This window comes from Anolis carolinensis, unplaced genomic scaffold (assembly GCF_035594765.1).
Source record: "Anolis carolinensis isolate JA03-04 unplaced genomic scaffold, rAnoCar3.1.pri scaffold_13, whole genome shotgun sequence".
In the NCBI taxonomy this organism is placed as follows: Eukaryota; Metazoa; Chordata; class Lepidosauria; order Squamata; family Dactyloidae; genus Anolis; species Anolis carolinensis.
Genome location: NW_026943824.1, coordinates 7,910,532 through 7,937,866, shown reverse-complemented (window position 1 = coordinate 7,937,866; position 27,335 = coordinate 7,910,532). Strand labels below are relative to the sequence as shown.

Here is a 27,335-nt window from a genome sequence, read left to right as displayed (position 1 = left end):
ATTTCCAAAGGGGACTCAGGGCGGTTTATAAGTATATATATATATACACAATATAATATATTATATGACTATATTGCAATATTATTAGTAATATTGCATGTAATATAAATATAAAATTATAATAGTGAATTATAATTATTATTACATTGTATTACATCATATTATTATTATTATTATTATTATTATTATTATTACATGTAAAAAAGGTGAAAGTAAAGGTTTTCCCCTGACGTTAAGTCTAGTCATGTCTGACTCTGGGGGTTGGTGCTCATCTCCATTTCTAAGCTGAAGAGCCGGCGTTGTCCGTAGACACCTCCAAGGTCATGTGGCCGGCATGACTGCATGGAGCGCCCTGAAAACATGGCTATGTGCCCAGGCTTTCGAAGATTAAATGATAAAGACGACCCGAACTGATTTACGGCTACAGCATGAGGATTTTGGATGAATGGATTTTTAACCATATGTTTTATATTTTTATATTGTTTTAATTGCTTTAATTGGATTTTTATTGTTATGTTTTAATTATGTGTAGGCATCGAATTGTTGCCAATTGTGTACGCCGCCCTGAGTCCCTTCGGATGAGAAGGGCGGGATATAAATGTTGGAAATAAATAAATAAATTACCTTCCCGCTGGTACCTATTGATCTACTCACATTGGTATGTTTTCAAACTGCTAGGTTGGCAGAAGAATATTACATGTATATACAATATATTATTAGTATAGTATAATATTATGATATATTATTATTAAATTGATACAGGAGATATGGTGGAAAGATGTCTTCCTGGCCCCGCCTTCTTCATTCTGCTCCAGAATGGCAGTTAGACCTTGGGGGGAGGAGTACTCCCATCTGATTAGCACTGAATAGCCTGGCAGATTCAGTTTCCTGTCTGGGGGAATCCTGAGGAGGGGCCTGAGGCTGTTAAGAATGGTGGGAGTTGAAGTCCAAAACACCTGGAGGGAGGGCCCATGTTTGCCCAGGCCTGTGCTACACTGTGGAATGGATGCAGTTTGGCTTGAGCTGTCCTGGCTCAGAGAGGGCGGGGCCTTGGAAGCGGTGGCCCCGCCCCCTTCCTTAAGCCCCGCCCCTCCTCCTTCTCTTGCGATTCGAGGCGAGAGGCGCCGGGCTGCGAAGCGGACGCAGGGACGAGGGTCTCCTGGGCAGGGGGTCGCCCCCCGAGAGGAAGGAGGCCTGAGCTCACCCCCGAAGGTGAGTGCACCCTCTTTCAGGATCGGGGCCCTACAAACGGGAGGGAGGCTGCTTTCTGGGCTGTTAAGGAGACTGGGACACAATGGAGCTCCCTCGGAAACTAGAGGCAGGAGGAGTTCCCCTCCTCTGGAATTTGAATGGCCATCTGTCGGGAGGGATCGGATGGTGTCGCCCTCAATAGCAGGAATGGGGTGGCCCATGGGGACCCCTTTTAACTCTATACTCATCAATGTTTCAGAGATAACTTTCTCAATGTTATCTATGGCTAGATGGCCATCTGTTGGGAGGGATCGGATGGTGTCGCCCTCAATAGCAGGAATGGGGTGGCCCATGGGGACCCCTTTTAACTCTATACTCATCAATGTTTCAGAGATAACTTTCTCAATGTTATCTATGGCTAGATGGCCATCTGTCGGGAGGGATCGGATGGTGTCACCCTCAATGGCAAGAATGGGGTGGCCCATGGGGACCCCTTTTAACTCTATACTCATCAATGTTTCAGAGATAACTTTCTCAATGTTATCTATGGCTAGATGGCCATCTGTTGGGAGGGATCGAATGGTGTTGCCCACAATGGTAGGAATGGGGTGGCCCATGGGGACCCCTTTTAACTCTATACTCATCAATGTTTCTTAGAAAACTTTCTCAATGTTATCTATGGCTAGATGGCCATCTGTCGGGAGGGATCGAATGGTGTTGCCCACAATGGTAGGAATGGGGTGGCCCATGGGGACCCCTTTTAACTCTATACTCATCAATGTTTCCTAGATAACTTTCTTAATGTTATCTATGGCTAGATGGCCATCTGTCAGGAGGGATCGAATGGTGTCTTCCTTTTTGGCAGAAATAGGGTTGCCTTGAATGGCTCCTGGGGTCTCTTCCAATTACTGTTAAGGGTGGTTGCCTGGCAGAAAGGGCTTGGACTGGATGGCCTTTGGGATTTTTTATTATTATTATTATTATTATTATTATTATTATTATTGTTATTATTATACAGTAGAGTCTCACTTATCCAAGCTAAACGGGCCGTCAGAAGCTTGGATAAGCGAATATCTTGGATAATATGGAGGGGTTATTATATATGGAACTCCCTGCCTCAGATCTTGGCGGAGGCTCCTTCGTTGGAGACTGGATGGCTATCTGTCGGGAGGGATTGAGTGGTGTCTTCTTTTATGGCAGAAGGGGGTTGGACAGGATGGGGCCCAACTCTAAGATTCTATGGTTCTATTATTATTATTATTACAGTAGAGTCTCACTTATCCAACATAAACGGGCCGGCAGAACCTTGGATAAGCAAATATCTTGGATAATAAGGAGGAATTAAGGAAAAGCCTATTAAACATCAAATTAGGTTATGATTTTACAAATCAAGCACCAAAACATCATGTTATACAACAAATTTGACAGAAAAAGTAGTTCAATACGCAGAATGTAATGTTGTAATTACTGTATGTATGAATTTAACACCAAAATATCACGATATATTGAAAACATTGACTACAAAAATGCATTGGATAATCCAGAACCTTGGATAAGCGAGTCTTGGATAAGTGAGACGCTAGTTGTCTATATTATCTACTACCAATAATAATAAATTTTCCTCTGGAGGGTTTTAAGCATAGTCGGGATAGCCATCTATTGGGAGGGTTTTGATGGTGCCTTAATTCCTGGCAGAAGGGTTTTGTATTGGATGGGATCCACCTCTAAGATTCTATTATTATTATTATTATTATTATTATTATTATTATTATCATTATCATTATCATCATCATCATGATAAGCATAGGCTGGATGGCCACCTTTTGGGAGGACTTTGAATGTGCCTTCCTTTATGGCAGAAGGGGGAGGAACTAGATGGCATTTGGGGATCCCTTCATATAGCACTAGTGGAAGGGATTCCCCAAATGCCATCCAGTCTGTCCCCCTTAATCATAAAGGAAGACACATTAAAAGCCCTCCCGACAGATGGCCATCCAGCCTATGCTTATCCTCACTATTTTATTGATGATTATGATAATGACGATTATAATATTATAGAATCTTAGAGGTGGATCCCATCCAATCCAACCCCCTTCTGCTAAGAATTAAGGCACAATCAAAACCTTCCTGATAGATGGCCACCTAGACTTTACTTAAAACCCTCCAGAGAAAAATTATTATTATTATTTTATTATGACACAGCAAACAAGATAGATATGCTGGATGATATTATTATTATTATTATTATTATTATTATTATTATTATTATTATTATTATATTATTGTTATTATTGACACAATGACGTTGTATGACACAGCAAACAAGATAGATATGCTGGATTTTGTATTATTATTATTATTATTATTATTATTATTATTATTATTATTATATTAATACCCTGATTTTTCTCTCCACAATGAGACTCCACTCCCAGTCAGACTATATATCTCTATTTGGGAGTGAACTCTCTTTCTCTGGAGGATTTCAAGTAGAGCCCAGACAGCCGTCTGTTGGGAGGGATTGGATGGTGCCTCCCTGTCTGGAAGAAGGTGGTTGGGATTGGGTGGGGTCTATGGGATTATTATTATCACCATCACTATCATCAATAATAATGATGATGATGATAAGCATAGGCTGGATGCCCATCTGTCAGGAGGGCTTGAATGGTGCATCCTTCCTTCCCTGTCTGACTGCATAAACCAGTTTAATTGGCTGGTTAATTGAATTGGCGCAAAAAAGTACAGGAGGAAAGAACTGGCCCAACCGCTTTGACGTATTATTCCTTGCCTAAGAAGCCCTTATGACATTGGCAAGACTTTGGAAGCCGGTTTTGTCTGTGTTTAAGGGCCCTGGCAGCGCGTCATGGAGCCTCTGTCCTCGCAAGGCAGTTTTAGGACTACAAAACCCAGCATGCCTTGCCCTCCGCCAGGGCTCTCCAAAGCAGGGCTTTTGCACAAGTCAGAAAGGCCCAGAGGAGGCAACAGAAATAGCCTTCAAGGACCTTATTTACATTGGCAGCTTTGCAGGGACCCTGTGCCCCTGACCCTTGTAAATGTAGACTACTGTTCTACGCTTTGCTTTAACAATTCTGAGCTTAATTCTATTTTAATGTTTATTTGTTGGAGGTTTTAAATTGTAATGTGGACTGTGCGTAGTGTTGCGAGCCGCTCTGAGTCTCCTTTAAAAGAGGAAAGTTGGGTAATAACAATAACAATAATCTATATATATGAAAGGGTAATGAAATTTCGGCCTAGGACAAAACAACAAAACTACACATCCCAGAAACACTAAACTTGCCAGCACAGCCCCTCATCCATGCCTCTACGTTCATACAACAAAAAGAAAAGAAAAATAAAGTCCTAATTAGAGGGAGAGGAAGAGGAAGAATAGTTTTTATCCAATTGCTGCCAGTTAGAAGGCTAAGCTCCACCCACTAGGTCTCCTAGCAACCTACTCAGCCCAGGGGACAGGCAGAGTTAGGCCTCACTTAGGCCTCTTCCACACTGCCTATAAAATACAGATTATCTGATTTTAACTGGATTATATGGCAGTGTAGACTCAAGGCTATATAACCCATTTTTAATAATAATAATAATAATAATAATAATAATAATTTTATTTTTATACCCCGCCCCATCTCCCCGAAGGGACTCGGGGCGGCTTACATGGGGCCTTGCCCGATAAAACAATCAAATATCAAAACACAGCAATAAAACAGTTATCCAATAAAAACATCAATTACAGTAAAAACAATCGTTAAAATCAACATAAAACATACAATATTAACACTGGAGACTAATTCATAGAACCCAGGCAAAGTGCTTAATGGACTTAATGGACTTAATGTAGGGTAAAACCTTTACCCTTTACCTTAATTACCACCAATTCCTCAATACCTTTATTTCCCATACCACCATACTTCGCCACAGCAACGCGTGGCCGGGCACACCTAGTAATAGTTATGTTGTTGAAAGCTATCATGGCCGGAACCACTGGGTTGCTGTGAGTTTTCTGGGCTGTATGGCCATGTTCCAGAAGCATTCTCTCCTGACGTTTCGCCCACATCTATAGCAGGCATCCTCAGAGGTTGCCTTTGAGGATGCCTGCCATAGATGTGGGCAAAACATCAGGAGAGAATGCTTCTGGAACATGGCCATCTAGCCCGGAAAACTCACAGCAACCTTTTGTTATTATATTTTAAAGCTTTAAGCCACTCTGAGTCCCATAGGTAAAGGTTTCCCCTGACGCTAAATCCAGTCATGTCTGACTCTGGGGGTTGGTGCTCTTCTCTATTTCTAAGCCGAAGAGCCGGCGTTGTCCATAGACACCTCCAAAGTCATGTGGCCGGCATGACTGCATGGAGCGCCGTTACCTTCCCGCCGGAGCAGTACCTATTGATCTACTCACATTGGCATGTTTTCGAACTGCTAGGTTGGCAGAAGCTGGAGCTAACAGCAGCCGCTCATGCCGCTCCCATATCAGCAGACAAAACAAAACATACGAGTCCCATATCAGCAGACAAAACAAGCCAATACAATAGAAGAGGCTGTTGGGAGGTGGAGTCCTTTGAGACTTGGAGGCGGAGAGGAGCAAATGGATTCCAATGGCAAGGAAAAAGATCCCCAAATAAACATTAGGAAGAACTTAGATGTTAGAGAGGTTTGACAGTAGATTGTGCTGCCATGAAAGTCTCATTCCCTGGAGGAAGTTAAGCAGAAGTTGGAAGGCCATCTGTTGGGAGAGCTTTGATTGTGTCCTTCTGCATGACAGAAGAGAGTTGGACTACATGAACTTTGGCAAAATTCAATTGATGTTTAAATAGTGGAGACTATTACAGTCTGGAAGATACTACTGTGGATTATAACAGTTGACTGTACTTATTATTTTCATTATTGTTGTTAACTCTCAGGTAATATTGTATGTATATGGTGCTCTGTATTACATAGTGCAACTTATGTTTTGAAACTTTATAGTATTCGCTTATCCTTTTTACATAGAAAGAAGATAGCTCTATACTCAGAGAGGCCTGACTATTTCTGTGGCCTTTGCAAGATGCTCTAATATACACATCTCTTTTTATGTTTTGAACCTTTATAGTGTTTGTTTATCTCTTTGACATTGTCTAGTATAGACATTTACGTGTATTTATCATTGTAGTGTAATACTGACTGCCATGGAGTCCAGTGGAGGTTTTGAAACAGAGACTGGATGGCCCTCTGTCGGGAGGGATTGGATTGTGTCTTTCTACGTGGCTAAAGGGGCTGGACTAGATGGTCTCCTTTACAGGCGTCGCCCAACTGGGGTGCTGTGATTTTTCGTTGCTTTGGACTCACCTGCCCGCCCCCCCCCCCCCACCCCCAAACCAGAAAGGCAGCCATGGCCTCATGGCCTTGGAATGCGCAGGAGAGAGACGGAGATGGGGAAAGAGAGGCCTTTTTGCACATTATGCACATTGTGTGTCAGGGAAGCGGAGGTGCAGACTCCCCTCCCACGCCGCTGCTGCTACCGCTCCCACCACTGCCTCCCAATCCCTGGGATCAGTTTCCTTTTTGGAAAGGAGCCTGCCTTAGCTCTCCCTCCTCCTCCTCCTCCTCCTCAGCACCTGAAAGCGGGGATAGAGCCACTGCCGTTGTGTATTGCCAGGACTTTGGAAACTTTTAAGCAAAAACTGGATGGCCATCTGCCGAGAGGGCTCTGATTGTACTTTTCCCGCCTGGCAGAAAGAAGGGGTTTGGACTGGATGCCCCTTGGGAGTCTCTTCTAACTCTAGCTTTCTATTATGATTATTATTATTATTATTATTATTATTATTATTATGACACAGCAAACAAGATAGATATGCTGGATTTCGTATCACAAAATCACAAATCGAACACTTCCCAAGTGTCTAGGACTGTGTGATGTATTTTCGATGATGCGCGCAGATCCCAGTAGGGTGGCCTTTTGCAGTTGCCAGATCGTAATTTTGTCAATGCCTATTGTTTCCAAATGCTGGCTGAGATTTTTTGGCACGGCACCCAATGTGCCCATCACCACGGGGACCACCTGCACTGGTTTCTGCCAGAGTTTTTGAAGTTCAATCTTGAGGTCCTGATATCGGCTGAGTTTTTCCTGTTGTTTTTCGTCAATGCAACTGCCACCTGGGATGGCAACATCAATGATCCAAACCTTTTTCTTTTCCGCAACTGTGATGTCTGGTGTGTTGTGTTCCAGAACTTTGTCAGTCTGGATTCGGAAGTCCCACAGTATCTTTGCGTGTTCATTTTCCACAACCTTTGCAGGTTTGTGATCCCACCAGTTCTTTACTGCTGGGAGGTGGTACTTGAGGCATAAGTTCCAATGAATCATTTGGGACACATAGTTGTGCCTCTGTTTGTAGTCTGTCTGTGCGATTTTCTTACAGCAGCTGAGGATATGATCAATGGTTTCGTCATCTTCCTTATTATTATTATTATTATTAAGCAGAGGCTGGATGGCCATCTGTCAGGAGGGCTTTAATAGTGCTTTTCCTGCCTGGCAGAAGGGGATTCCGATTATCAGTTGGTCAGTGTCCAAGGTGCGGGGGCAAAAGGAGGGTCAGCTATTGTCCTGGCAGTGGCCGATGTGGACATTAGGCAAAGGAAAATGCTACTGCTTTTGGCTCAAGGAGCCACCAGGAGATGCGGGTAAGAAATAATAATGATAATGATAATATAACAACTTTTTTTTCATGTCAGGAGCGACTTGAGAAACTGCAAGTCGCTTCTGGTGTGAGAGAATTGGCCATCTGCAAGGACGTTGCCCAGGGGATGCCCAGATGTTTTGATGTTTTATCATCCTGTGGGAGGCTTTTCTCACATCCTGCATGAGAAGCTGGAGCTTACAGAGGGAGCTCACCCACTCTCCCTGGATTCAAACCGGTCAACCTGCTAGCACAAGGGTTTAACCCACTGCACCACTGGGGGCTCCTATACAACAATGATAATAATACTATGTAACAAAATTTGGGGAAAAAAATATGTTTCTGGTCTGAAAGTGATATTTCCTGTTTAATTGTGCGGTCCTTATTTTGAAAGGAGTTTACTCCAGAAACTTTGTTTTTTTGGTGCCACAAACTAGGTTGAATGGGTTGAGACTCTGTGAGATACTCATTGAAAAACTAGAGCAAAATGTGCTTCTGCAGGATGTCCCTCCTGCAAAAACTAAGTGTTTACAGTTTAATAAACTTTTCCCATGTCTTTATGATAAAACCAATTAGGAAGTGACATTTATAACCGAGGAACAAAACTCGTGTTGCATAGTGTAAGAATAATAGGCAGAGAGAGGCCTCTAAGGCAGGCGAGGACAAAAGGGGTCCATGCCCCGGGTCTTCCTGGCTCCGGGTCACTCCAGGCCCAAGCCTTCCTCCTCCTCCTCCTCCTCTTCCAGCCCATCCAGGGACCCCTCCCTGCCACATAATGGCAGGCTGTCTCTCTGCAATGACCCTAATTGCTGCCCCTCGGTCCCTTCCCGCCCTAGAGCCCCAAATAACCCTGCCAGGAAAGGGCATCATCATCAGCCAATGCAAGAGATGATGGGTCAGCCGCTGCCCGTGCTTGTCCCTGCTTGCCCACAAGGACAGCCCACAATTAGTGGTGGCAGTGACCGCAGTGGGACGGACCCTGGCACTGCCTACCCCTGACCCCAACAAGCGGCAACGGTAATTGAAGGGCCGGCAGACGCCACTCGGCAGGCTGCACAGGCCACAGACACGTTGGCGGCAAGGCCACTTCCTTCCTCCCTTCCCAGAAATCCAGGGAAGGGGGGCATGACGGGAAGACAGGCTTCTGTTGGAGGGGCACCCCAAAGGCCATCTAGTCCAACCACTTTCTACAGCAAAGGATCCATAACTGGATCAGTAGCCGTCTGGCCTCTGTTTGGCAACCTCCGATGAAGGAGAAAGTCCACTGCTCACCAGGGAGTTAGGACCCTCGGCGTATACTACAAAGACCTTGCTCTCAGTATATACCAGGGGTCCCCAAACTAAGGCCCGGGGGCCGGATGCGGCCCTCCAAGGTCATTTACCTGGCCCCCGCCCTCAGTTTTATAATATAATATTTTTATATTAGTTTTAATAATATAATATATTGCATATACATATAATATTGATAATAATATTATGTTATACAATATAATACTAATAATAATACCATATAATAATATTAATTATATGTTATATATTACATATTATATAATAGTATAGTGGTATAGTTCAATATATTAATATATAATGCTAATATTGTGCTATGCTAATAATATAATGTATTGTATGTACATACAGCTGCTCTGAGTCCCCTTCTAGGTGAGAAGGGTGGGATATAAATGTAGTAAATAAATGCAGTAAATAAATAATTAATTTTAGACTTAGGCTCGGCCAAAGTCTGAAATGACTTGAAGGCACACAACAACAATTCTAATTAACTTGACTATCTCACTGGCCAAAAGCAGGCCCACACTTCCCATTGAAATCCTGATAGGTTTATGTTGGTTAAAATTGTTTTCATTTTTAAATATTGTATTGTTCTTTCGTTGTTGTTGTTGTTGCACTACAAATAAGACATGTGCAGTATGCACAGGAATTTGTTCGTATTTTTTTTCCAAATGATAATTTGGCCCCTCAACAGTCTGAAAGATAGTGGACCGGCCCTCTGCTTCAAAAGTTTGAGGACCCCTGGTATATACTATCAACATCTATGGTGGCCTTAGCTCCCAGTATATACTATGGAGGCCTAAGGTGGCATTTACAATATTGATATATGGTGGCATATATTATTAATGCATAAAGGTAAAGGTAAAGGTTTCCCCTGATGTTAAGTCCAGTCATGTCTGACTCTGGGGGTTGGTGCTCATCTCCATTTCTAAGCCGAAGAGCTGGCATTGTCTGTAGACACCTCCAAGGTCATGTGGCCGGCATGAGTGCATGGAGCGCCATTAATTAATTAATATCAATTAATATTGATTGATTAATTAATATTAATTATTATTGATTAATTAATATCAATTAATATTAATGCATATGGTGGCATATATAATGGAGATTTATGGTGGCATATACTATGGAAACCTTAGCTCCAGTATATACTATGGAGGCCTAAGGTGGCATATACAGTAGAGTCTCACTTATCCAACATAAACGGGCTGGCAGAATGTTGGATAAGCGAATATGTTGGATAATAAGGAAGCATTAAGGAAAAGCCTATTAAACATCAAATTAGGTTATGATTTTACAAATTAAGCACCAAAACATCATGTTATACAACAAATTTGACAGAAAAAGTAGTTCAATAGGCAGTAATGCTATGTAGAAATTACTGTATTTACCAACTTGGCACCAAAATATCACGATGTATTGAAAACATTGACTACAAAAAAGCGTTGGATAATCCAGAACGTTGGATAAGCGAGGGTTGGATAAGTGAGACTCTACTGTATAAGATTATAAATGGGTAATATAGCTGTGTGGAAGGGCCTTGAGTCTACACTGCCATATAATCCAGTTCAGAGCAGATAATATAAAATTATAAATGGGTAATATAGCTGTGTGGAAGGGCCTTGAGTCTACACTGCCATATAATCCAGTTCAGAGCAGATAATATAAAATTGTAAATGGGTAATATAGCTGTGTGGAAGGGCCTTGAGTCTACACTGCCATATAATCTAGTTAAAATCTGATAATCTGTGGAAGAGGCCTAAGTGAGGCCTAGCTGTGCCTGTCCCCTGGGCTGAGCAGGTTGCTAGGAGACCAAGTGGGCGGAGCTTAGCCTTCAACCTGGCAGCAATTGGATAAAAACTATTATTCCTCTCCCTGTAATTAGGACTTTATTTTTCTTTTCTTTTTGTTGTATCAACCTAGAGCCGTGAATGATGGGTTGTGTTGTCAAATTTCGAGGTTGGGGGGCCTGTAGTTTTGTCCGCTGCCTTGATGCCATCACTCTTTTATATATATATAGAAGATGGAGGCCTAAGGTGGCATTTACAATATAGATATATGGTGGCATATATTATTAATGCATAAAGGTAAAGGTTTTCCCCTGACGTTAAGTCCAGTCATGTCTGACTCTGGGGATTGGTGCTGATCACCATTTCTAAGCCGAAGAGCTGGCGTTGTCCGTAGACACCTCCAAGGTCATGTGGCCGGCATGACTGCATGGAGCGCCGTTAATTAATTAATATTAACTAATTAATATTGATTAATTAATTAATATTAATGCATATGGTGGCATATATAATGGAGATTTATAGTGGCATATACTATGGAAACCTTAGCTCCAGTATATACTATGGAGGCCTAAGGTGGCATATACTATTGATGCCTATGGTGGAATATATAATGGAGATTTATGGTGGCATATACTACTGAGGCCTATGGTGGTGTACACTACAGAGGCTTAAGGTGGCATATACTATGAAGGCCTATGATTGCATATACAATGAAGATTTATGGTGGCCATATATTATGGGGGTTGATAGTGACATATACTATGGAGGCTTATGGTGGCATATACTACGGAGGCCTATGATGGCATATAATATGGAGATTTATGGTGGCATATATTATGGAGCCCCGGTGGCGAAGTGTGTTAAAGCGCTGAGCTGCTGAACTTGCAGACCAAAAGGTGCCAGTTACAAATCCCGGGAGCGGAATGAGCGCCCGCTGTTAGTCCCAGCTCCTGCCAACCTAGCAGTTCGAAAACATGCAAATGTGAGTAGATCAGTAGGTACCGCTCCGGCAGGAACGTAACATCACTCCATGCAGTCATGCCGGCCACATGACCTTGGAGGTGTCTATGGACAACGCCGGCTCTTCAGCTTAGAAATGGAGATGAGCACCAACCCCCAGAGTTGGTCACAATTGGACTTATCATCAGGGGAAGCCTTTACCTTTACCTATATTATGGAGGCCTATGCTGGTGTAGGGGCCGTAAGCCAGAAAAATAGTAAACTATTGCCTATGTAGCTTTGCCTGTGCATATGCTCCTCCCTTCCTGTGAGCTGGTGCCTTTCTCCAGCAAGTTCCAAAGGGAGAAGAAAGCTCAGAGTAAACAAGTTAGGTCATTCCTATCACTTGTGCCAAGTAGGTGTGGAAGGTGAGGAAGACCCTCAGCCATTGGTCAATTTTAGATAAGCCGAGATATAAATTCTTTGTTTGCTACGCAAATGTTGCAATGGCCATTTGCATGGTACGGACCCACTGAAGTGGGTACCTACGGCTTTTTTGCCTTATCATCAGCTGTGATAACAATAAAAGGCTTGTTCTATTGCTCTCCTGGAATTCTCTCCTTTACTTCCCCTCCGGGCTAGTCTCCAACAGTGGCGCATACTATGGAGGCTTATGGTGGCATATACTACGGAGGCCTATGATGGCATATAATATGGAGATTTATGGTGCTATATATTATGGAAGTTAATGGTGATATATAACACTAGCTGTGCCCGGCTACGTGTTGCTGTGGCGTTGTCTAGTGGTGTTGGTGAGAAATTGTTGAGGTAGTGGTGGTATTGAATGTATGTTGTATGGTTGTCTTTATGTTTAGTATGCACACTTAAGTGGATTATATGGCAGTGTGGACTCAAGATAATCCAGTTCAAAGCAGATAATATAAGATTCTAAATGGGTTATATAGCTGTATGGAAGGGCCTTGAGTCTACACTGCCATACAATCCAGTTAAAATCTGATAATCTGTGGAAGAGGCCTAAGTGAGGCCTAACTGTGCCTGTCCCCTGGGCTGAGTAGGTAGCTAGGAGACCAAGTGGGCGGAGCTTAGCCTTCAAACTGGCAGCAATTGGATAAAAACTATTATTCCTCTCCCTCTAATTAGGACTTTATTTTTCTTTTCTTTTTGATGTATCAACCTAGAGCCGTGAATGATGGGTTGTGTTGTCAAATTTGGAGGTTGGGGGGCCTGTAGTTTTGTTGTTTTGTCCGCTGCCCTGATGCCATCACTCTTTTATATATATAGAAGAAAGATGGAGGCTTAGGGTGGCATATACTATGGAGGCTTAAGGTGGCATATGCCATGGAGGCTTATGGTGGCATATATTATGGAGGCCTATGGTGGCATACACTAGCAAGGTCTATGGTGGCATATACTACAGAGATTTATGTTGGAAAATACTATAGAGACCATAGGCCAGGGGTCCCCAAACTTTTTTAACGGGGGGCCAGTTCACAATCCTTCGGACCGTTGGAGGGCCGGACTATAGTTGGCCACCGAGCAATAAATAATAATAATAATAATAATAATAATAATAATAATAATAATAATAATAAAGAGGATTGGCAGAGACCCTTTGGGCCATTGAGTCCAATCCCTTTCTGCCTTTGTGCACCGAAAGCGCAAGCACAGCACCTCTAACAGATGGCCACCCAGCTTCATTGTTAATAATAATAATAATAATAATAATAATAATAATAATAATAATAATAAAAACAGGGTTTTGGAACACAATACTCCTGACCTCACAATCATGTTAAAAAACAAAGTATGGATTGTCGATGTTGCAATCCCAGGTGGCGGCAGGATTGAGGAAAAACAACTGGAAAAGCTGACACGATATGAGGATTTAAAGATCGAATTACAAAGACTCTGGCACAAGCCAGTCAAGGTTGTCCCAGTGGTGATCGGCACACTGGGTGCAGTGCCTAAAGACCTTGGCCTGCACTTAAACACAATCGGCGCTGACAAAATCACCACCTGCCAGCTGCAGAAGGCCACCATACTGGGACCTGTGCACATTATTCGCTGATACCTCACACAGTCCTAGACACTTAGGAAGTGTCCGACGTGTGATCCAATACAACAGCCAGCAGAGTGTCTGCTGTGGACTCATCTTGTTGTATTTCAAATAATAATAATAATAATAATAATAATAATAATAATAATAATGATGGTTGTAAGAGAAGAAGAGACCCCTTGGGTCATTTAGTCTAACCCCCTTCTGCCCTTGTGCCATGGGGGCCGGATAAATGGCTTTGATGGGCCGCATCCGGCCCCCGGGCCTTAGTTTGGGGACCCCTGCCATAGGCCTTGGTAGTATATGCCACCATAAATCTCCATAGTACTGTATATACCAAAGACTCCTGCCAAGGAAAGCAGGAAGGTGGGCTGCAGAGTGCCAGGGTCCTGCAACCTGGAGACCCCTCCCTCTCTTCTTGCCCAGGGGAGAGCTCTGCATGGCCCCAAAGGCATCTCCCGTCAGCCTCTCTCTCCTGGGTTGAGAGGCTGAAAGGGAGAGTGAAACCCAAGGACAAAGCAGGACCCCTCCTCCTTGGCAGCGCCAGGGACCCCAGGTGTTTCCAATGCAATAATTCCGAAGCCGTCCGCAGACATCTTTTTGGGGGGTGGGGGGCTGAATTTCAAGGAAGGAAGGAATGCTGTGGGCGGGAAGGGAGCCTCTGAAGTGCTGCCAGCCCCCTTGAAGGAGGAGATTCTTTTAAAATAGCGGCTGCATCTTGGGAGCAGATGGGGCAGAAAGAGGGGGTTGGGTTCGGGAAGGGGTCCCAAAGTCTCAAAACCCCCAAACCCCTGATATGCATTAGCTTTGTGTGTTGGTTTTAGATCCAGTTTTCTTAAATTAGTGGCTACTCCGATACCTGCTTAGTTTGTGTGATATACTCACATTTCTACAATATGTTGTCAAAGGCTTTCATGGCCGGGATCACAGGGTTGTTGTATGTCTTTCGGGCTGTGTGGCCATGTTCCAGAAGTATTCTCTCCTGACGTTTCGCCCACATCTATGGCAGGCATCCTCAGTGGTTGTGAGGTATGTATAAAACTATACTTCACAACCTCTGAGGATGCCTGCCATAGATGTGGGCGAAACGTCAGGAGAGAATACTTCTGGAACATGGCCACACAGCCCAAAAGACATACAACAACCCTATTTCTACAACAGATTGCAAGGTAGGTAAAGGTTTCCCAGGTTGCCTCTGAGGATGCCTGCCATAGATGTGAGTGAAACATCAGGAGAGAATGCTTCTGGAACATGGCCATATAGCCCGGAAAACTCACAGCAGCCTATTGCTATTATATTTTAAAGCTTTAAGCCATTCTGAGTCCCATAGGTAAAGGTTTCCCCTGATGTTAAGTCCAGTCGTGACCGACTCTGGGGGTTGGTGCTCATCTCCATTTCTAAGCCCAAGAGCCGGCGTTGTCCGTAGACACCTCCAAGGTCATGTGGCCACTGGCATGACTGCATGGAGTGCTGTTACCTTCCCGCTGGAGCGGTACCTATTGATCTACTCACATTGGCATGTTTTTGAACTGCTAGGTTGGCAGGAGCTGGAGCTAACAGCGGCCACTCCTGCCACTCCTGGGGTTTGAACCTGGGACCTTTCACACCCAAATTTCAGTACCACCAACAAAAAGACATGGTATGCCTGCGACAAACCCCATTTTTGGAGATGTTTTTATGGGGAGGCAAGTAAATCTTGGGAAAAGGTAAAGGTAAAGGTTTTCCCCTGACATTAAGTCCAGTCGTGACCGACTCTGGGGGTTGGTGCTCATCTCCATTTCTAAGCCGAAGAGCCAGCGTTGTCCGTAGACACCTCCAAGGTCATGTGGCTGGCATGACTGCGTGGAGCATCGTTACCCTCCCACCGGAGTGGTACCTATTGATCTACTCACATTGGCATGTTTTCAAACTGCTAAGTTGGCAGAAGTTGGAGCTAACAGCGGGCGCTAACTCCGCTCCCAGGATTTTAACCTGCGACCTTTCGGTCTGCAAGTTCAGCAGCTCAGTGCTTTAACACACTTTGCCACTGGGCTCCTAAGTAAGTCTTAGAACAGAAGAAATACCAAATCCATCTATCTATCTATTTATCATAGAATCCTAGAGTTGGTGTAAAATAGTAGTAGTAGTAGTAGTAGTAGTAGTAATAACAACGAACCACCATAGAATTCTAGAGTTAGAAAGAACCCCAAGGGCCATCCAGTTCAGCCCCCTCTTGCCAGGTTGGGACACCATCAGGTCCCTCCCAACAGATGGCCAGCCACCAAATCCTAGAGTTGGATGGGATCCCAAAGGTCATCCAGTCCCACCCCATTCTGCTGTACAGGAAGAGATCCTCAAAAGGCACCTCAACGGAGAGACCCTGCAGACCTGCCAAGGAGGGAGGGAGGGAGGGACGGGGCTCGTGTCTGGGTTGACTTTGGCATCAGAGAGGAACTGATGTGGATTAGAGGCCTTGGATGTCACCGCAGGCAAGGCTGGCGGAGGGCAGGGTGCCAGTTCAAGCTGGGTCTGGGCTGAGCCAGAGGCCTGGAAAGTATGCACATCCTGCACTTAGTGGGGAAGAATTTCCCTTTCTTTCTTTCTTTCTTTCTTTCTTTCTTTCTTTCTTTCTTTCTTTCTTTCTTTCTTTCTTTCTTTCTTTCTTTCTTTCTTTGCTGAACCGCGACCCTGGAGGCCAGGGTTTGAACATATGCTCAGCTGTAGAAACCGGGGGATTCTGGGAGTTGCCAACCAAAAAGTAACTTTGCAAAAAGCACAGACCCCTGGCTGTTTGAATAATAAGCTTTGAAAGAAAAGGGGCAGCCAACCTCCCGGCCATATACCGTATATACTCGAGTATAAGCCCACCCGAATATAAGCTGAGGCATCTAATTCTACCACAAAAAAACTGGGAAGGCATTGATTCCAGTATAAGCCGAGAGTGGTAAATTTCAGAAATAAAAATAGATACCAATAAAATTACATTAATTGAGGCATCAGTAGGTGAAATGTTTTTGAATATTTACATAAAGCTCAAATTTAAGATAAGACTGTCCAACTCTGATCAAATCATTATTCTCATCTTCTTCAATGTAAATGTGCTTATGTATCCTTTCAATAATAATAGAGTAAAATAATACATGTAATAATAATAATAAATACAGGAAAATAATACAAGTAATAATAAATAGAGTAAAATAATAAATGCAATAATAATAATAAAATCAGAGCAAAATAATAAATGTATTATTAATAATAATAAAAATAGAGTAAAATAAATGTAATAGTAGCAACAATAATAGAGAAAAATAATAAATGTAATGCAGTAGAGTCTCTCTTATCCAACGTTCTCGATTATCCAACGCATTTTTGTAGTCAATGTTTTCAATACATCATGATATTTTGGTGCTAAATTCGTTAATACGGCAATTACTGCATAGCATTACTGCGTACTGAACTACGTTTTCTGTCAAATCTGTTGTATAACATGGTGTTTTGGTGCTTAATTTGTAAAATCATAACCTAATTTGATGTTTAATAGGCTTTTCCTTAATCCCTCCTTATTATCCAACATATTTGCTTATCCAACGTTCTACCAGCCCGTTTATGTTGGATAAGTGAGATTCTACTGTAATACCAATAATAATAGAGAAAAATAATAAATGTACCATATATTCTCGAGTATAAGCTGACCCAAATATAAGCCAACCAAGACCCTCACCCGAGTATAAGCCGAGGGGCGCTTTTTCAGTCTTGAAAAGAGGGCTGAAAAACTAGGCTTATACTCGAGTACATACAGTAATTTCCTCTCGCCTTTGGATATATCAGGTTGGCCGTTGAGAAGAATGGCACTCAGTGCATTTTAAGGGGGCTGCTGGGAGCTGCAAAAGGCAAATGAGCATTAGATTGGAGTAAATAGGGTATATTTTCTGCTCCAGCTTTAGCAAAACTAAGTGTGGAGCTTGAAATCGTTGGCTTTGGTGGCTGCAGCAGTGCAGTCCCCTCCCCAGACCCCATCTAGGCGATCCCCTGAAACCGGACTCCGCTGACCCCATTGCTCCCCCCTGCCCACGAAGCACTCCAGGCCCCTCCACAAGAAGCAGGAGGAGCGGGCTGTCTCCCGCCCCACACCTGGCTCCCATTACCCAGGATGCCCCCCCCCCCAAATCCATCTATCCATCCATCAGGAAAGGGCCCCACAAGCGCCCCCCACCCACCTGGCAGGTCAGGGGGCCACAAGAGGGGAAAGGCTTGGATTAGAACTGAATGAAGCTTGTTGATGATGGGGAAGGACGCAGCAAAAGCAGCTCTGCTCTTCATTCAGAAACAAAGGTGCTTCTGGAGTCACAGAACTGGAAGGGCCCCCCAAAGGCCATCCAGTCCGACCCACTTCTTCCAGGTAGGAAGACACCATCCAAACACTCCTGACAGATGGGTGTCCAGCATCTGCTTCAAAACCTCCAGATAAAGACACTCTGTCATCAAGCCTGTAGCGGGGGGTGGGTGGGTGGAGGGGTGTTAGGGGTTCAATCCCCCCCCCCCCAATTTTCAGGTTTAAAAAAAACCTGGTTTACTCATGAATTTTAACTGGTGAACCAAATCCCCATGCTAAGTCTATGAGATGCAAAAAAATTAAGTCCCTCCAGGCACTATCTCAAGCAGATATTGACAGGTCTGTGGGGGGGGGGGGGGGGTGTTAGAGGTTCAAACCCCCCCCCCCCAATTTTCTGGCTACGGCCCTGTCTGTCATTGTCATTAGTTGCAAAGATTATTATCATTATTATAGATTCATCAAGTTGGAAAAGGCCCCAAGAACCATCCGGGACAACTCCCTTCTGCCATGTAGAAAGACACAGTGAAAACCCTCCTAACATATAGCCATCCAGCCTCTGCTTTGACCTCCATAAGGCCCCTCTCCTTTCATGAGAGTCCACTAGAGTTGGAAGGGAACCCTAGTCCAGCCCCATTCTGTCTGATAACCTAGGTCTAGGTAAAGGTAAAGGTTTCCCCTGACGTTAAGTCCAGTCATGTCTAACTCTGAGGGTTGGTGCTCATCTCCATTTCTAAGCCGAAGAGCCAGCATTGTCCGTAGACACCTCCAAGGTCATGTGGCTGGCATGACTGCATGGAGCGCCGTTACCTTCCCGCCGGAGCGGTACCTATTGATCTACTCACATTGGCATGTTTTCAAACTATGGTGTCTATGGACAACGCCGGCTCTTCAGCTTAGAAATGGAGATGAGCACCAACCCCCAGAGTTGGTCACAATTGGACTTATCGTCAGGGGAAACCTTTACCTTTACCTATATTATGGAGACCTATGGTGGTGTAGGGACCATAAACCATAAGCATAGTAAACTATTGCCTATGTGGCTTTGCCTGTTCATATGCCCCTCCCTTCTTGTGAGCTGGTGTCTTTCTCCAGGAAGTTCCAAAGGGAGAAGAAAGCTCAGAGTAAACAAGTTGTCATTCCTATCACTTGTGCCAAGTAGGTGTGGAAAGTGAGGAAGACCCTCAGCCATTGGTCAATTTTAGATAAGCCGAGATATAAATTCTTTGTTTGCTACGCACATGTTGCGACGGCCATTTGCATGGTACGGACCCACCGAAGTGGGTACATATGGCTTTTTTGCCTTATCATCAGCTGTGATAACAATAAAAGGCTTGTTCTATTGCTCTCCTGGAATTCTCTCCTTTCCTTCCCCTCCGGGCTAGTCTCCAACAGTGGCGCATACTATGGAGGCTTATGGTGGCATATACTACGGAGGCCTATGATGGCATAAAATATGGAGATTTATGGTGCCATATATTATGGAAGGTCATGTGGCTGGCATGACTGCATGGAGCACTGTTACCTTCCCGCTGGAGCGGTATCTATTGATCTACTCACATTGGCATGTTTTCGAACTGCTAGGTTGGCAGGAGCTGGAGCTAACAGCGGCCGCTCCCGCCGCTCCTGGGGTTTGAACCTGGGACCTTTTGGTCTCCATCTCAGTGCTTTAACTCACTTCGCCACCGGAGCTCCCAACCTAGGTATAGGTTTTGGTTTTTTTCTGTGTCAGGGGCAACTTGAGTCGCTTCTGGAGTGAGAGAATTGGCCATCTGCAAGGACGTTGCCCAGGGGACGCCCGGATGTTTTGATGTTTTTACCATCCTTGTGGGAGGCTTCTCTCATGTCCCCGCATGAAGCTGGAGCTGATAGAGGGAGCTCATCCGCACTTTCCCCGGGTGGGATTTGAACCTGGCAGCTTTCAGGGTCAGCAACCCAACCTTCAAGTCACTTAGTCCACTATGCCATCTGGGGGCGTAGGTATAGGTAAGGCCCCAATATGTCCAGCCTCTATTTAAAGACAAAGGGAAACCCACTACCATCCAAGGAAGCCTATGTTACTGCTGAATGGTAAAAAGGGGGCTGCAGTATCCAACCAAAGGCTTCACCTGCCTTTCGGGGCCAAATCCTCTAAGAGCCCCTTCTCTTTCTCTCTTTCTGTGTTGGCTCTTGCTGGTCCAGAACCAACTCCTCCTTCCTACAAGGCCCTCTGGCCAAACTCCTGCTCCTCTCGGCCCCCTCCCGCTCCCCCCCCCCCCTCCAGCTGCACATTCCAGACTTTATTACCTGTCTGCGTGATGCCGGTTTGGAACAGCCCCCCCCCCTTCCCCAGCATGGCCTCCCCCCTTTCCCCAGAGATAATTAACTCCCTGATTAAAAGAGCTGACAGATGGGATCCTGGGGGGCAGAGAGGGGAGGAGAGGAGCCAGAGAGACAAGGCCTCCAAGGCCCACCCCCCCAAAAGCCCCACCTTTAACTGGACTGGGCTTTCTGCCCCCAAGGCGCCAGAACATGTTGCAAGTCTCTTTGGCTACCCCAGTGGTGACGCCTTCCTTCCCTTCCTTCCCTTCCTTCCTTCCTTCCTTCCTTCCTTCCTTCCTTCCTTCCCTCCTTCCTTCCTTCCTCTCTAGACTTCCTTCTTTCCTTCCTTGAAGCTTGGAAAAGTTAGCTTAGTGGACCAGACATCATCTTCCATCACCCCCCAGGGTTTGCCCTGTCAGTTGTAGTACCCTGTTTCCCCTAAAATAAGACATCCCCAGAAAATAAGACACTGTCTTATTTTCGGGGAAACAGGGATAGAAGTACATACTTCTTCTAAAAGCTCCCCAAGGAGTCCCACCTGACACCTATTTATTCTGCTTTTGCCATTGTGTGTGTGTATGTATGTGTGTGTATATATACACGAGAGCTATCCAGAAAGTAGGCTACGTTTTGGATTTTAAAAAGGACAAAGTATAGGATAAATCATTTACCATATGCAGCTGAAAGACACATCCCAAAACTAAAATCTCATGTAATCCCCATTTAAATTTAGCCACGTTTCTTATAGATAAATGAGTTTGAAAAGGTCTGCCCCAGTAAATTTGCCGCCTCTCTCCTCCATTTCCAACAATGGGGGCATGGCTGGCAGTGCAGTGTTTTGGCTATGCTGCAGGAAGGGAGAAGGGAGAAGAGCTGAGGACACAAGCGGGGAATTTACTGGTGCAGTACTTTTCAAACTCATTTATCTATAAGAAACGTGGCTAAATTTAAATGGGGATTACATGAGATTGTAGTTTTGGGATGTGTCTTTCAGCTGCATATGGTAAATGATTTATCCTATACTTTGTCCTTTTTAAAATCCAAAACGTAGCCTACTTTCTGGATAGCCCCCGTATATATACATATATATATATATATATACACACACACACACACACACACACACACACATATATATACACACACATATATATGCACACACATACATATACATACCCGTATATACTCGAGTATAAGCCAACCCAAATGTAACGCGAGGCATCTAATTTTACCACAAAAAAACTGGGAAAACACTGACTCCAGTATAAGAACGAAAAAAGGCAACAGGGTTCCTTGCATGTCTTTTTCCAGTTAATTGCTGGTCTATGATGTCATTGCTGTTGTAAATACAGTAGAGTCTCGCTTATCCAACATTCTGGATTATCCAACACATTTTTGTAGTCAATGCTTTCAATACATCGTGACATTTTGGTGCTAAATTCGTAAATACAGTAATTACTACATAGCATTACTCTGTATTGAACTACTTTTTCTGTCGAATTTGTTGTATAACATGAGGTTTTGGTGCTTAATTTGTAAAATCATAACCTAATTTAATGCTTAATAGTCTTTTCCTTAATCCCTCCTTATTATCCAACATATTCGCTTATCCAACATTCTGCTGGCCCGTTTATGTTGGATAAGTGAGACTCTACTGTATGTATAAATGTATAAATGTATAATTATGTGTGTATTATACACATACACACACATACTGAATTTTCCCCTGACCTTTGGAGAAGGAGGAGGCCTTATTGAAAGAAAAGACAATGACGCAGAATGAGATCAGGGATAAGATCAGCGTCAGGGGACTGTTTAGATCTTCCTGATGCTAAGAGCTGTTTGATACTGGATTATGTGGAATCGAGTTTCCTTCTCCGGTTGTTTTTAAGCAGAGGCTCAATGGCCATCTGCCAGGAGGGCTTTGATTGTGCCTTCCTGCAGGGAAGAATGAGGTTGAACTGACTGACTTCTAAGGACCCCTTCTGACCTTATGCTTCTGTGATCATCTGAGTAAATCTCATCTAGCCATCCGGGAGCCTTTGCGGAAAAATTTCCAGAGGCTGAATGAGCCTCTGTCAGGAGGGATCAGATTGTGGATTTCTGATGGAATGGGATCGGACTAGGGTCTCTTCCGACTATAGGTTTCTATGGTTCAATTTATTATAGTAGGTAACATGATTTTTGTTCCTGGGTTGTACATCTCATTTCCTAGTTGATTCTATCATAAAAAGATGGCAAAAAGTTTATTAAACTGCAAAAACTTTTGTTTTGCAGGACCTCCTGTAGCACATTTTGCAAGAGTTTTCCAATGAATACCTGATCGAGTCTCAACCAATTCAACATAGTTTGTGGCAGACACAAAAATGAACTTTCTGGAGTAGAACAACTACTTTCAAAGTAAGTACTGCATACTATCCAGCCTTGGTTTGTAGAATCATAGAATCACATTGTTAGAAGGGGCACCCAAGGACCATCCAATCCACCCCCCCCCCCCTTCTGTCAGGAAGAAAGGCACCATAGGATCCCTCCCAACAGAGGGTCATCAGGTCTCTGCTTAGTAACCTCCAGGGAAAGTGTCTTTATTAGAGGGTTGTTGTATGTATTCCGGGCTGTATGGCCATGTTCCAGAAGTATTCTCTCCTGACGTTTCGCCCACATCTATGGCAGGCATCCTCAGAGGTTGTGAGGCATGGAGAAACTAGGCAAGGAAGATTAATACAGTAGAGTCTCACTTATCCAACACTCGCTTATCCAATGTTCTGGATTATCCAACGCATTTTTGTAGTCAATGTTTTCAATACATCGTGATATTTTGATGCTAAATTCGTAAATACAGTAATTACTACATAGCATTACTGCGTATTGAACTACTTTTTCTGTAAAATTTGTTGTATAACATGATGTTTGGGTGCTTAATTTGTAAAATCATAACCTAATTTGATGTTTAATAGGCTTTTCCTTAATCTCTCCTGATTATCCAACATATTCGCTTATCCAACGTTCTGCCGGCCCATTTACGTTGGATAAGCGAGACTCTACCGTATATATCTGTGGAAAGTCCAGGGTGTGAGAAGAGTTCTTTGTCCGTTGGAAGCCAGCATGAATGTTGCAGTTAATCACCTTAATTAGCATTGGAAAAAGAACAAAATCTGGCTACCAGTATTAAAAAACTCAAAAATCAGAACAGTAGATGGGAAACAACACTCTGAAGGCAGAGGAGCTCCAGGGACAACTAATGACTCTGAACAAAGGATGCCCCCCCCCCCCCCCAGGCAAGAGACGAACCTCTCCAATGCTAATTAAGGTGATTAACTGCAGCATTCACACTGACAAAGAACTCTTCTCACACCCTGGACTTTCCACAGATATATATTAACCTTCCTTGCCTAGTTTGTCCATGCCTCCCAACCTCTGAGGATGCCTGCCATAGATGTGGGCAAAATGTCAGGAGAGAATAATTCTGGAACATGGCCATACAGCCCGGAATACATACAACAACCCTGTGATCCCAGCCATGAAAGCCTTCGACAATACATTGTCTTTATTAGACTCCTAGGAAGCACAACCCATTATCAAACAGGATCACGTGGGCTATTTTAGCTCTTGGCTCATGTTGAGAACCCCTAGAACCCTCTCCCTAAACTGCTTTAGGCCTCACCGGTCCCCTTCCTCTGTCTTGCAGGACGCCAACATGGGGCTCCGTGGGCCGTGGGCCCTGCTCCCTCCGCTGCTGCTCCTGCTGGCCTTGGGACCCCCCAACACGGCCCAGGGCTGCCCCCCTGAGTGCCAGTGCAGCCAACCCCGGACTGTCTTCTGCGTCTCTGGCCGGAGCCAGTCGGTGCCGCAGGGGCTCCCTCCGGAGACGTCCAGCCTGTACCTCTTTGAGAACGGCATCCGCACCTTGAGCCCAGAGAGCTTTGGGGGGCTTCCGCCGGCCCTGCAGCTGCTGGACCTCTCTCAGAACCAGGTGGGGGCATTGCCCCGGGGTCTCTTTGGCCCACTGCCTGCCCTCCGCAACCTGGACCTATCCGGCAACCGCCTCCAGGAGGTGACCAACGAGAGCTTCCATGGCCTGCGCCTCCTGGAGCGCCTCTATCTGGACAGGAACCGCATCCGGAGTGTCCAGGAGGGAGCCCTGGACGCCCTGGAGACCCTCCTGGAGCTAAAGCTGCAGGACAACCGCCTGCAGGCCTGGCCCCCCTTGCGCCTGCCAGCCCTCTTGCTGCTGGACCTCAGCCACAACCCGCTGACCGCTGCCCTGGAGCCCCATGTGCTGCGAGGGGTGCCCAATCTGGAGTCCCTGAAGGCGGCTGGACTGGGCCTGGAGCGGCTGGACGAGGGGCTGCTGCGCGGCCTGGGCAGTCTCCACGAGCTGGACCTCTCCCATAACCTCCTGGACGCAGTGCCCTCGGAGGCCTTGCGGGAGTTGCCCGCTCTGACCAAGCTCAGCCTTGCTGGCAACGTCCGCATCGCCCAGCTGCGGCCGGAGGACTTCCGGGATCTGGGCGGCCTCCAGGAGCTGGACCTCAGCGACCTGCGCTTGACTGCCTTGACCCCGGAACTGTTGGGTGCCTTCCCGCGGCTCACGGCCCTGGCGGCTGCCCAGAACCCCTTCAACTGCCTTTGCCCCATGGCTTGGCTGGCGGCCTGGCTGGACGAGGGCAAGGTCTCACTGAGGCGGCCGGAGGAGACCCGCTGCCACTTCCCCCCGAAGAACGCCGGCCGGACCCTCCTGGAGATGCGGTATGTGGACTTTGGTTGCCCCACAACAACAACAACGACAACAACAACAACCACGACGCAGAGGGCTACTACGGCTGAACCAGAACCGGCCACAAGCAGCTTTGCCTCACTAGCATCCAGCACATTGAGCGCAAACAGCGGCCCCTTTCCCACGCTTTCACCCTTCCCGGAAGCCCCGCTTTGCCCCCTGGGGACGTGTCTCAATGGCGGCACTTGCCACCTGGGCACCGGGCACCACCTGGAGTGCCTCTGCTTGCCGGGCTTCGCTGGTTTGTTTTGCGAGAGTGAGGTCCGAGTGACAACAACGGCGGCGGCGTCCACTCCCACAAATCCCTCGCAGATGGCGGTGAAGGCCCTGCCGGGAGGCACCTCCCTTAATCTGGACCTGCAAAGCTATGTCCGGACCAAGCCCTGGCTCAAGGGCCTGCGCCTGACCTACTGGAGCCTCTCCGGCCCAGAGAGGCGGCCCCTGACCCTGAAGTTGCCGGCCTCTCTGCCGGACTACACCCTGCGGGCCCTGCAGCCCAACGCCTCCTACCAGCTCTGCCTGGGGCCCCTGGGGGACAGGGAGGAGCAGGAGGAGCCGCTCTGTGCCCAGGCCCGGACCCTGCCCCTCACCAGGAAGCAGCCGCAGCAGCAAGGGGGCCCGTCTGAGGGGCAGCCCCCCCTCGATCTGGCCGTAGCCGTCGTCCCGGCCGCGACCGCAGTCCTGCTCTTGGTGTCCGGGGTGGCGGGCGTCTCCTTCTGTGTCCGGAGGAGGAGGAAGCAGCAGCAGCGGAGGAGGCCCTCGGGCAAAGAAGGCGGCCAGGCCACTCTCGGGCCCTTGGAGATGGAGGGGGTCCAGGCCGGGCCAATGAAAGCCCTCTCCACAAACGGTGTGGACCATCAAGCACCCCTCATGCCAGGGAGCGGGGCTACACCAACGTCCCAGAGGCCCCAGAGGCCTTCCTACTTTTAGGAGTCCTACTTTGAACTCGGTGCTCCATGCAGTCATGCCAATGGCCACATGACCTTGGAGGTGTCTACGGACAACGCCGGCTCTTGGGCTTAGAAATGGAGATGAGCACCAACCCCCAGAGTCGGTCACGACTGGACTTAACGTCAGAGGAAAATCTTTACCTACTTTGAACTCAGGCCAAGCCCTGCCCCAGAGAGGCCCCTCTGCAAAGGCAGCAAGGCAAGAGGAGACCCTTCCTGCCCTGCCCTGGTCTCTTAAAGGGAAGATGAAGGAATGGGGGTCTCTTTTATTGGGGGGGGGGGATGGAGAAGAAGGACGAAGAGGGTGATGATGAAGAAGCCCAGCCCCATGGCTGCCCTCAAAGGGAAGGAAAGCTTTACGGACTTTGAGAGCATATTTATAAAACACAGGATTATTTCCCATTTCTTCTGGGAAAGCATTTTTTTTTTGTTCTAATACAGAGGTACTTTGTTTTGTAAAGCCAGGCTATAAATGCTGCCCTTTTTTGTACAAAAATAAAATGTTTGTACTGTATATGTGTTTGTGTCTCTGTGGGAGAAAGAGTGGCAGCGAGGATGGAGCGCCTTCTCTTTGGCCCTCTTCCCGCAGAAGGCCAACCTCATCCATTTTCATCATTGATTTTAAACTTGCACCTTGTGTTTTCATCTTTGTTCTGTGTATTTTAATATGTACAGTAGAGTCCCACTTATCCAATTTTCTGGATTATCCAAGCCATTTTTGTAATCAATGTTTTCAATATATTGTGATATTTTGTTGCTAAATCCGTAAATACAGTAATCACAACATAACATTACTGCGTATTGAACTACTTTTTCTGTCAAATGTGTTGTCTAACATGATGTTTTGGTGCTTCATTTGTAAAATCATAACCTAATTTGATGTTTAATAGGCTTTTCCTTAATCCCTCCTTATTATCCAAGATATTCGCTTATCCAAGCTTCTGCCGGCCCGTTTTGCTTGGATAAGTGAGACTCTACTGTATTTAATAGAAACACATTTTAATATGTGTGTTTTACGGAATGTTTGTGTGTTTTAGCTGATGTAAGCCCAAGCC

General features: G+C 45.6%; 2 protein-coding genes across 4 annotated transcripts in view; one reads left to right on the top strand and one right to left on the bottom strand.

Moving 5' to 3' along the window:
• LOC100555827 (mitochondrial import inner membrane translocase subunit TIM16) overlaps positions 1 to 27,335 on the bottom strand; it is a 103,466-nt gene that overhangs the window by 28,485 nt on the left and 47,646 nt on the right. The gene's annotated exons all lie outside the window — the stretch shown is intronic.
• Positions 1,107 to 26,794, top strand: vasn (vasorin). Of its 2 annotated transcripts, none has more exons than XM_062964375.1 (3): positions 1,107 to 1,212; positions 22,834 to 22,956; positions 24,242 to 26,794. In XM_062964375.1, the coding sequence occupies exon 3, from the start codon at positions 24,251 to 24,253 to the stop codon at positions 26,258 to 26,260; it is 2,010 nt and encodes a 669-aa protein (XP_062820445.1). In that variant the 5' UTR covers positions 1,107 to 1,212; positions 22,834 to 22,956; positions 24,242 to 24,250; the 3' UTR covers positions 26,261 to 26,794. The 2 variants fall into 2 exon arrangements, with proteins under 2 accessions (XP_062820445.1, XP_062820446.1); XM_062964376.1 differs by lacking the exon at positions 1,107 to 1,212 and adding an exon at positions 18,189 to 18,324.

Coding starts and splice junctions, on each gene's coding strand:
- vasn (XM_062964375.1), top strand. CDS start 24,251: ATGGGGCTCCGTGGGCCGTGGGCCCTGCTCCCTCCGCTGCTGCTCCTG.